Consider the following 12,338-nt stretch of genomic DNA (forward strand, 5'->3'; position numbering starts at 1 on the left):
TCATTTGCCCTAATACATTCAAGCATATATAGTTTTGTAATTATTTTTATAACTATCTTTAGGGAGAAGAAGTGTGGAGCTATTCTCTGTTGACCATGGATTCTGGGAAGAAGTTTTCTGATTTACATCACAGAATGCCAGCCATCCTAGAGACAGATCAAGATGTTGAAGTAAGCTAATAGATTTTTTCCGTGTGTCTGCTGTTGATATATATTTATGTGCATTGTTGGACAACTGTTACTTGTTTACTAGCAGGCAGATTGACGATTTGCTATTGTATTCCTCAAACAATGTGAAGAAATGATCAACCTTTCGAGACTAGCACGAGCTCATTAGCACTAACCCCCGACATAGAGGGGGAAGGAACCAGAACTCCAAGTCTTCCCTAACCTTCCAAGTCAGTTTTGGAGCAGATGTAAAGATGACACCCACTAACCAACAACCTGGAAGGGAGGGAGGAAATCAGGAAGTCACTTGAGCTTATCGAGAAAGAGGCATACCATTATATTCAATGCTGGTTTTATGGGGGAAACCTCTTGTAGCTCTCGAAAGCTAACTACCCACAGAGAAGAAGACAGCGATTTACCAGGGAGGAGAAACCACAGGTATTTAAGATGAAGAGACACTTGGCCGAGAGAGATCATCCAACACAACACAGGTATGATGTGGCCTGGGTACAGAAAATACAGGGGTACCAAGATGCTGTAAAACTAGCAAAATATCCATGCTCGAATAACAACCCAGTCAGTGGTAGGTAAGAACAGGAGATGTTGACAAAGAACACTGTGAGATAAAAAAAATTACGATTATCTTGGGCATGAGGGTACACCGCAGGCTGGCTGGGTTCAATGACACTTCGGATAACTTGAGAAACATGAACCTTGGAACAAGAAGCCATGGAAGAAGAATCGACACAACATCCATCATGCAGAACTGGTGGCACAAAAGTAGAGGTGAAGAGCCACTGCCAAGATTATCACCGAACCAACCAAGCATCAACGTCCAAGGGGCTCCTCCAGAAGCCTGCCGACTTTTTTGCATCTTTTGGTCTCGGGCCCTCTCACAATTTATGTAAAATCAATCCTGTTTCCTAGTTCTACAACTCTGTTATGCTATCAGTTTTGTTGTGCTGATATTTCATATACTGTATATCACAAAACTGGACATACATCTCAATCTCATTTACGTCCCATCTCTATACTGTATCATACATCTATACAAGTGCACTTTTAAATATTATATTTTGTGTTCCTTAGTATTAAATACCATACATGAATGGTACGAGGAGGTGGTTTTCACCCCACATCATTACCCCCTCCCCCCCCCCCCTCCTTACGCTATCTTGGTTGTTTCTTGGCCAGTTTCCTATGCACAAAGGACGACATAGCTTCGTGTCGTCCTTTGCAGATGACACAAAAATCAGCATGAAAATTACCTCTGCTGAAGACATTGAAAAACTACAAGCAGATGTCAACAAAGTTTTCGATTGGGCAGCAGAAAATAAAATGATGTTTAACAGTGATAAATTTCAGGTACTCAGGTACGGCAAAAATGAGGATCTGAAACATAATACAGGGTACAAAACACAGTCGAATCTTCCCATAGTAGAAAAACATCATGTCAAGGATTTGGGAATAATGATGTCCGACGATCTAACGTTTAGGGAGCATAACCAAGCAAATATCGCGTCAGCCAGAAAAAAATGATCGGATGGATTACGAGAACTTTCAAATCCAGGGATCCCATCACAATGGTTGTGCTCTTCAAGTCACTTGTGTTGTCCCATCTCGAGTACTGCTCAGTACTCACTTCCCCTTCAGAGCAGGAGAGATTGCTGAAATAGAGGGAATACAGAGAACATGTACGGCATGCATAGACGAGATAAAACACCTAAATTATTGGGATAGTCTCAAAGCTTTCCAAATGTACTCTCTAGAAAGGAGACAAGAGAGATACAGTACCAAATAATATACACATAGAAAATACTGGAGGGTCAGGTCCCAAATCTACACAATAACAACGAACTGGAGTGAACGATATGGAAGAAAATGCAAGATTGAACCAGTGAAGAGCAGAGGTGCCATAGGCATAATCAGAGAGTACTGTATAAATATCAGAGGTCCGCGGTTGTTCAACGTCCTCCCAGCAACTATAAGAAATATTGCCGGAACAACCGTGGACATCTTCAAGAGAAAACTGGACGGTTTTCTAAGAGAAGTTCCGGATCAGCCGGGCTGTGGTGGGTATGTGGCCCTGCGGGCCGCTCCAAGCAACTGCCTGGTGGACCAGACTCTCACAAGTCGAGCCTGGCCTCGGGCAGGGCTTGGGGAGTAGAAGAACTCCCAGAACCCCATCAACCAGGTATAAACCAGGTATGCCTCTTATCATTCGACCTTGGCAGGGCTGCTGCTGTTGGCTTCCAGTCTCAATACTACTTCAGTGCCATTTAGCAAGTTTTCCTATTTTTTTTTCACCTCTGGTTTGCTCATTCTCCTCCTGAGCCATGTTGGTCTCTGGATTGGGTGTTGGTCTTCCTTTCATCCCTTTGGTTCTCAGTCGGCCCCCTTGAGTCCGTGATATATTTTCAAAGCTCTGTTTTTGTTGGTTCTCACTAATGGGTGTTGGGTTTGGGAGTGCCATGCTCTCTCCTGGAAGTGGGAGGTTCTGTTCCTTTGGCCCTGGCTCTGATTAGCAATTTCTATTTTTGCAACCTTATTCTTTTATAGCAACTAATGAGACTGATGGCCTTTGGTTATGGACTGAGGGTTCCTTTGGTTATTCATTAATGTGTCCCGTTGCAGCTGTTTGTTTCTCCCTGCATGTTCCCCAGGATGATTTAAGGGATGTTGTGTTCATTGATTCGGTTTATTTGGTTACCTCTTCCAATGCTCGTCTTTATCAGTTTTCCGGTGTAATTCGTTCTAGCCAGCCTGCAGTCTACCCTCAGGGTCCACAGTGTTCATAAGCCCACCCTGAGCTCTCTTCTTTGAGGGGTTAATCTTTGTTCGCCTCCCTGGTAGGTCCCGGTTTCTTTATTCTGTGGTTAGCTTCAGGGTGTCACCATTTGGCCCCTCGAGAAAACTGGTGTTGAATGTAATGAAATGCCTCTTTCTGGTTGAGCTTCAGTGGCTCCCCTCCTTTACAAGGGGTGTAGGTTTGTGGTCTTTATCTCTGGACTGAGGTGTATTGACATGGAAGTCAGTAGCTCCCAGTGGTGCTGCCATCTGCTGGTGGCTAGCTTTGTTAGATTTGAACTAACTACTGGATGGATCATTTGCAAAGTCATTTGCTACTTTATTTCTTGATTTCTGTGAACCATGCAGTTGTCTCTTGCTTTGCTTACTTTCTGGGTGTTTCTGTGGTGTAGGTGATGGTAAAGAATCCCCGCTCCATGCACCTCTGTGAGGGGGGCCAGGTTGTGTGCGCGCGTGTGCAGAGCTATCTCAGTGTTAAGCTCAGGGAGCCACCAGAAAGAGGGGTTTCATTACATTCAGTGCTGGATTTTCATTATTTGCTCATTATTATGCCAAAAAAAGTTCTTGTATAAAGATACATTCTAGAATAGGAGCCCATTGCTTGCAATGATATGATGAAATTAGTGTATATTTAGGGTAATAATCGTATATTTGTAGGACTGGCTAGACTTCGAACGTATTGGCTACAAGGATGCCCTAATGATACTGAAGAATGACGTTGAATTAACATGGCATCCTGTCTCAAGTGATGTTAATAATGTCCGCAATCAAGAGCCTAATTTGAATGCACCTGTCAGCAAGGACAAGTGAGTGCTTTTTGTACTTCATGGTTTAATAAGGATAGAGTACTGTACAATTCACATAATTAGTTTTTCACTAACATACAATATTAGTATATATGCATTCTCACACACACACAATTGTCAGATGTACTGTATATGCTAAAGCTCTTGACATTGTTGGAAGGAGTTCTTTTTTATCTTGATAGTGCAGGTTTTGGAGGATATGCAGATGTGTCCCCTCCATATATGAATAGAAATCAATTGCTGAATTTATAGGGTGTCCCAGAATTAGATATTGATTTCTATGAAATTGGACAGATTTGTTAAAAACACATGTTTATTGATGTTTATAATTATTAATATGCCTTTTTGCCATTTTCTATCCCTTTGCCATTGTCCTTCGGTTTTTGAGTGGGTTGTTTTGTTCTTTCTTGGATGTTACTTCAGCCTCTTATGCAGCATACTGTCACTTCTTATTGTGCGGCATTGGCAGAGCCACTCCAGCTTGCGTTAGGGGTTAATAAGTCTTCAGCCCCGTTTCGCAAGCTTACAAGTGCTTCGTTTCACCTCAGGGCTGCTCATGCACTGCCTGAACTTGCCAGTCTCTGGACTGGGTTCTTTCTTTAATCTCTCTTACTCGCTTTAAGGCGGCCCATTCTGTCCGTGATTGTTTCTTGAAGCCTGTGTTTTTGCTTTCTTTGGCTTCCAGTTGTCGGGTGAGTGAGCTTCATGGTCTTCTCTGTTGCCAAGGGGTTTGTTCTTTTGGTTCTGGAGGGCATTTTGTTCATTTGCAGCTGGTTCCTTCTTTTCTAGCAAAGAATGAGTCAGCAGGATTCTTGAGGGGGGGGTCCTTTGGTTGTGGATGCTTGGTTCTGCTGGGGGTGCATAATGCACTTTGTCTGGTACCGCCTTTCAGTTTCGGTGGACTCGTTGTGGGTTGATTTGGTTTTCCTGGTTTCCAAGACTCGTATTTCTCAGGCCATCCACAATGTCATTAAGTCTTCCTTCATGGCAATGATGTCTGTACTCATGCCGCTCTGATAGCTGTACAGTATTTTCAACTTGGTCTTGGTCCGATATCCAGGCTCAGAGGTTTTGGCAGTCGAACGGATTCTCATCCTCAAATTGATTACTCCGTTGCTGCCTTCTCCCTGGTAGGTATCCTGCTTTGTCCTCCTCCCTAGTAGGTATCCTGCTTTGTCCTTCTCCATGAGTAATTAGCTTCAGGGAGCCTCGAGGGGCTCTCCCCAGAAAACCAGTGTTGAATATAATGAAACACCAATTTCAGAGTTAGCCCTGGGGGCTTTCTGACATTTTCCCTCTCCCAGGGAGTCAGTGTGATTCATTATCATAAGAACTGAGGGTGGAGTGGGCAGGCTGACCTTGGCCCCCCCGCCTAGGGGGGCCAAGGTTCTGGCTCATGGTTCTTGGTAGGCCAATAAGAACTCTGCAACTGATGGCACCTAGTAGTATGGCACTGAATTAATAATAATAGCTTCAAGGAGCCTCCAGGGCTCATCCAAAAATTGGTGTTTCACTACATTCAGTGCTGGGTTTTTTCTGAAGTATCCCATCTGATTACTTTCTAAGGCAAGTTTCTACTGTTTCTGTGAATAAGATCATTCTCCTGACAGGTTATGTGTACATTCTGAACCATTATATCAGGAATGTCTCTGCAATTCTACTAGGTTATACTTGTGCTTTGTAACTAAAGAAATTTTTTTTTACAGGCTTTTATTTGGTTATTAAATGTTGTTTATATGTCTTCTAATTTATTACCCTTTTCAGGAAGCCACCAGACACACCTAGTAGTAGACTTATGTCTGCTTGGTTGAGCAAAGGTACAGTAAAACATATTAAATCAACACCTATAAAAAATGAATCGTTAAAACCAACGGAACAAAAAGAAAAGAAGCCATCGTCCCTTGAGAAATGGCTTAAGAAGGAATCTGATCAAAGTACTGGTGATATTTGAACATATATTCAGAGCTTTTATGTGACATTTGGATATCATATCTACAACACAATTAAGGTGTTGGAACATGATCATGCTTGTTATGAAATTTAAATGTTCATCCAAAGCCATACTGAGCAAGGAAACTGTATTTGTTATGAACCTGTACATTAGTCAACATCTGTAGAGCAGATATATTTGATATTACAGTTCAGTATATTCTTTTGACATGTAGATCATTTAACTTGCAGTATATTTTTAAAATTGCATACATTTGGTTTGAAGATGAATATATTTTTTTACTTTCATTTTGCTTTTCATAGCAGTGAGTAGTTATTCTACAAAATTCATGTTACTTTCCTCTACATTCTATTAAAAAGGATACAAAAAAGTCAAATTCACTTGTTTGTTTTTAAGAACTAAATATTGTACTAAAGGTCAACTACCTTATACTGTGTTCCAACATGTCAGTGGTGTTATATTTTCCAACATGTTGATAGTTACAGTATTTAGATGCTTTAAATTTTGGAAGGTTCTTTATTTGTCAACATTTACAATTGAATTTTGTTTCCTTGGCAGTGTATTTATTATTCTTTTTATATCTTTGTTTTTATATCTTGTATCTTTTGATATCTTTGTTTTTATATCTTGTACCTTTTGATATCTTTGTTTTTTATATCTTGTATCTTTTGATATCTTATATTTTTTGCTTTGTAATACTAACTTTGTGTTTCATGTCTGTTGTTTCAAGCATTCCATTATTCTTACTCAGTTGTTGTTTTTAGTAAGTCACACATTCCCCTCTCATAAAGGCAGGTTAAGAAATTTTCTGTTGGACTAAACATTAACACAAATAGGAAAATAGAATTTCCTGGAATAAGCCCGTATTAGCAAATTTACTGTACAGGCATACCTCAGAATGCGAGTTTAATCCGTTCCTGGAGACGCCTCGCCTTCCGAAAACTCGCATTCCGAAGTTAATTTCCCCATAAGAAATAAAGGGAAATGAATTAATCCGTTCCTGACTACCCCAAAAACCCCACATCAAACTAAATTTTTATACCTAATTTACCTAATTCATCTAAATAAACCTACAAAACTATGTTCCAGTTATTACTTACCTTGCTGTTGAGTGCTGTAGGCGTATGGAAGATGGTGAGGAGGGGGGAGGAGGAGAGGAGTTACTGTTTGGAAGGGGAGTCCCCTTCCATAATCACATCAGGCAGTGAGGACCTTTCTGGTGTGCTCTCCCTGGGACGTTTAACCTGAGTGCCACTAGGTCCTGGTTGAGGCTCACTGCTCGATTTCCTCACCACAAATTTGTCCATGGAAGCTTGCTTTTCCCTTCTTCGCAAGCTCTCTCTGTAGTAAGGCATCACATTGTCATTGAAAAGATTAAGACAACGGCCTACTACAGCTTTGTCTGGGTGAGTATGTTCAATAGTTGTTTGAATCTCTTCCCACATCTGACACACCTTCTTAATTACTGCAGAAGGGACACTCGCTGGTGCTGTTGGTGCTGCTGCCACCTCCTCCTCCACTGCAGAATCATTCGCTGCTGTGTTGGCTTGCTGTTCCTGTTGAAGGGCTAGGAGTTCTTCGGTGGTCAGTTCTTCGTTGTGTTCTTCCACCAACTCCTCCACATCATCACCATCCAATTCCAAGCCCATTTGCTGGCCTAGACTAACAATTTCCTCAACAATAGGCGCATCATTTATAGGCTCAAACCCCTCAAAGTCTAGTTCTCTCACACCTTCAGGCCACAATTTTCTCCAGCCAGAGATCAGGGTTCTTTGAGTCACTTCTTGCCAGGCTTTGTCAACGAGTTTTAAAGCACTACAAATGTTAAAATGCTCTCTCCAGAACTCTTTGAGGGTGAGGTTTGTGGCTTCAGTCACTTCAAAACATTTCCGGAAAAGTGCCCTTTCATACAGTTTCTTAAAATTCGCTATGATTTTCTGGTCCATAGGCTGAATTAGAGGAGTGGTGTTAGGAGGAAGGAATTTAACTGTGAGGAATTTATTGTATTGAGGCATCAAATCATCTTCCAAGCCTGGAGGATGAGCAGGAGCATTGTCAAGGAGAAGCACGGCTTTGAGTGGCAATTGTTTCTCCTGCAGATATTTTTCTATGGCAGGGCACACCACTTCATTCACCCACTCCGAAAAAATAAGCCTAGTGACCCATGCTTTTTTATTAGACTTCCACATCACACACAAACGGGTTTTCTGCACATTATACTGTTTGAAAACCCTTGGATTTTCAGAATGATACACTAGCAAGGGTTTAATTTTCAAATCGCCACTCGCATTTGAACACAGCACAAGCGTAAACCTATCTTTCATAGGCTTGTGTCCAGGCAAGGATTTTTCCTCCTTGGTAATGTATGTCCTCTTAGGCATTCTTTTCCAAAACAGTCCTGTTTCGTCACAATTAAACACTTGTTGCGGTAGGTATTCCCCAGTCTCTGCAAACTCTTTAAATTCGTCAATAAATCGTCCAGCGGCTGGTTTGTCTGAGCTGGCTGCCTCCCCATGCCTTGTAACACTATGGATACCACTTCTCTTTCTAAATTTTTCAAACCAGCCCCTGCTTGCCTTAAACTCTTTCTTATCTGCATCACTCGTTGCAGGGGTCTTCTTTAGAAGGTCTTCGTGCAACACCCTGGCTTTCTCACAAATAATGGCCTCCGAAACACTATCACCCCTCAACTCCTTGTCGTGTATCCAAATTAATAACAACTTTTCCACTTCTTCAAGTATTTGTGGTCTTTGTGCCGTTAATGTTCTTACTCCTTTTGCCACATTAGCACTCATAATCTTATTTTTCTTCTTAAGTATAGTGCATATTGTTGATGTGGCTTTCTTGTACTGCCTACAAAGTTCAACAACACGTGTACCGTTCTCATGCTTCCGAATGATCTCTTGTTTCTCCTCTATTGTCATCCTCACATGAGCTTTCTGGCCTTTATCCTTACCACTGGCTTTCTTGGGACTCATGGTGAGATATATAATAACAAATTGTATAGACAAATCACCAAAAATCCAACAAAACACTGAAAATCCACGACAAGAATTGATGTGGGGGTAGTCACTGAGCGCGAGACAATGGTGAACTGAGGGGCAGCGGGGCAGAGGGGCGACGATCGCCGAACGACCACGCGCTAGGTCGGCTGTACGCGTATCAACAAACTCGCGTCCAAACTCGCCTCCCGAAGTAACCATCGCCTTCCGAGACAAATTTTTGGAGTAAATACACCTCGCCTTCCGAAAACCTCGCATACAGGGACAATCGCATTCCGAGGTACCACTGTACTGTATATACTTATTTACCGTATATCTTGCAAATGAACATTATATCCAGTGACAATAGCCACATTTATTGACACAGGCAACTCTCAGTGATCTGAATTGCTGAAGAATCTATCAACGATCTGCAGTAAACAACTGTTTTATCTTTTTCTACAGTACAGTTTAAGCCTGATAAAGACTATTATTATAAAATACACACTCAGGAAATTTATATACAGTAGTTAGTTTCAAATCATCAAGAGTTTCTTGCACCATTCACTGACAATAGCTTCAGTTACATTTGGAGTGGTATGTTCCGCCTCTCATTCCATTTATGTTGTCATTACATAGCAAACTGAGAAAGTTCCAACCCTCATCAACCCTTCATTTCTTTATGTTTTAAGTGTATAGTGTATTTAAGTGTATTTATAGTCTAATACCTCATTCACAAATTATTCTGGCCTTTCATTATGGATGATAAAAAGATTTGTAAGCAAACCTCTTGGATCCACAGTTATTGGTATCGAGTCTACTCTAGTACAGTACTGTACTTTTAACACATCACACCTACATTGTTCTCTTGAATATACTCCAGATATGGTTTACTCAGTTTTGCTTTATGTTTTATTTCATGTTTTTCATGCTTTATGTTTCATTTATTTCATTTTCATTTATTTCATGCTTTATGTTTATATTTATGTTGTATTTATTAACAGCAGATATTTACTTTACTGTTTTTACTGTTCACTTGTTTATTTTATTTTTTAATGTTCTGCTAATAAAAAAATTCAGAATTTTCATGATTATCTTTCTTAACCATTACCCTATTTTGCACTTTCATGGAGTGTGGAGGCATCAGTCCACAAATAACAGGAATATAGTGAAATGTTATATTTATAATTTATACTGTATATAGCAGTGAAGCAGCCATTTACATAGTATTAATGATATTCCCAAAAATACAGAAGTAATTTAACTAGATTTTATAATGCTTTCAACCAGGTAAAAAGATGACGTATTAGAAGCCCCAACTAACCTTCCATGTCTTCTACCCTTCTACCCTTTCAGTGGGATACCGTTAGGATTGGGCATTATTGTTTAATTAAGGACGTATATATTATTTTCCTCAGTTGATGTCCAGCAGGGAAATCCGTTTTCCTTTCTTTTTCTACTTGGCTGCTAAGGACGTCACAAGCAGGTTGATGATTGAGCTTAACATCTGGTTTCTGGATGATGGCACCCTGGCAGGTACACACACAGTCCTGGCTACTGGATCTACAGCTGGTGAAATCTAAGGGAGAGGAGTTGGGCTTTTCCTTAAATCCCTCAAAATGTGAAATATTCTCGGCTAGCAAACCAATCACAGATACAGCAAAATCCTTCATACCAGGTGTCTCGATGAGCCCAAAGGTGCCTTATTAGGGGCACCTTTGGGCTCGATTTCCATTGATGAAATCTTCAAAGTAAAACTTAACAATTTGAGGATGGAAGAAAGAATAAGTGTGTTAGATGCACATAATACTTTGTACCTAGCGCAGTGCCTGGCTTGCCTATTTCCTAAGGTGTGCACCCCTCTCTCAGTAGCCTAAAATTATCAGAGTATGACAAACCCCTAAAAAACAATATCCAAGAAAGTGTTAAACCTCTCCCTGAAAGATGACCATTGTAACTAAACAACACTACCAATTGGTATATATGTGGCAATGTATTGGCAGACCAACAACCAGGCAACCATGGTCTCATCTGTCATAAATTAGAAGGAAAGATTGTTCAAGAGATAGTCAGTGACATCATAAAGAAATGTTTGGCTACAGCAAAGTGTCCAACACAAAAGGAACCTCAACTGTGCAGATCTTAAAAGTCACAATTGCAGCCATGAAGGGGGAGTAAGCTGCTATGTGGGACCACTTTTTTATTCATACATACAAGAGTTCCTACATTCTTGTATGGCCACTAGCATGCAAAGCATTTTGGGCAAGTCCTTAAAACTAATTTTCACACACACACCCCTAGGAAGCAGGTCATAGCTGTCTAACTCCCAGGTACCTATTTACTGCTAGGTAACCGGGACATCAGGGTGAAAGAAACTTTGCCTATTTGTTTCCGCCTTTTGCCGAGGATTGAACCAGGGCCCTTAGGACTACAAACCCCGAGCGCTGTTCACTCAGTCGGTTGGCCCCCTAAGCTACTTGTTTAGGGCCTAAGCTACAGGCCCCACTCAGCCCCAGGCCCCCAGGCAATTTGTTCTTCTACATTGGCTGATGCCTATATACAGTACAGTGGCTCTGGTGTTGTGGGACTGCCACTTTTAGAGGGGACCCAGAAAACTATTAAATACAGGAACATTGTTACAGGTTCATGCCAGTAGTTTGAGACCCCCTAGGTGCCTGGGATAAATGTGCACCTAAGTTCCTGAAGGAGGTGGGAGAGGAACATACTACATAAAATGCGAGACCCAAGAGTGGCCAGTTTCCTGTTCCAGTGCCTCAGTGTTACGATCCAGAGAAGAATTGCTTTCTGTATCTGGGACACACACCTTACTTCTGCAGAGCTGGATGAGGTTTCTGGGGAAATAACCCCGATCAAAAGCCAGAACCTGGCCCCCTTCACAGAGGTGCAGAGAGTATATGACATTACCATCACACTGGGAAAACATCCAGAATGTCAGTAAACCAATACAGACCACTGCTGAGTTCAAAGAGACCAAAGCCCCAGAACTGTCAAAAGAACTTACTCGACAATGTAAACAAATTATAAAATCTCTCAAAACAAGCACAAGCATGTTAGCACTACCTCAACAGCTTTGGGTTGGGGGGTACCTGCAACTTCAAGTCCCTCCCTGTCTTTCACACCAGTTCTGTAGCTGATGTAGATGTGTGTGAATATCCACTGTAGAATGCTCGAGCCATGATGGCTCATCGTATGTTGGGGATTCATTTTCTGGCCTACCTCAACGACTGGCTGGTGTGGGCCCCCAGTCAGTCCACGTGTCTGCTAGCCAGAGATCTAGTTCTTTACTAGCTTGCCATGTTTGGGTTCCTGGTGAATTGGCATAAGTCCCATTTCGTTCTGTCCCAGGAACAGACTTGCCTGAAGTGTGGGAATCGGGCAGTGTCCCTTTTCCTTCCTCTAGTGGTTTTTCATCCAGTTGCAGTGCCGCCGCCTGCTGATAGTGAGGTGGCTTCAGGTGACTAGGTATTTGCTCAACGACTAAGGAGCTTGACCTTTTCCTGCTCGTTTTTTTTTCCGCTGGGCAGAGTGTGTCTTATGGGGCTGTTCTGATCTTTTCAGTTGTGCTCATTCTACTGTTGCCATGACCATTGGGTTTGGGCCCCAC

General features: G+C 41.6%; 1 protein-coding gene across 1 annotated transcript in view; it reads left to right on the forward strand.

Moving 5' to 3' along the window:
* The window catches only part of LOC123767416 (abasic site processing protein HMCES), a 29,370-nt gene extending 19,571 nt beyond the window's left edge, over positions 1-9,799 (forward strand). Inside the window, exons 7-9 of the mRNA XM_045757108.2 lie at positions 63-170; positions 3,633-3,781; positions 5,546-9,799. Coding sequence (XP_045613064.2) covers positions 63-170; positions 3,633-3,781; positions 5,546-5,732 — 444 coding nt within the window. The 3' untranslated portion in view covers positions 5,733-9,799. The remainder of the gene's footprint in view (positions 1-62; positions 171-3,632; positions 3,782-5,545) is intronic.
* Positions 9,800-12,338: the final 2,539 nt, after the last annotated feature.

Source organism: Procambarus clarkii, chromosome 86, assembly GCF_040958095.1.
Source record: "Procambarus clarkii isolate CNS0578487 chromosome 86, FALCON_Pclarkii_2.0, whole genome shotgun sequence".
Classification (NCBI taxonomy): Eukaryota; Metazoa; Arthropoda; class Malacostraca; order Decapoda; family Cambaridae; genus Procambarus; species Procambarus clarkii.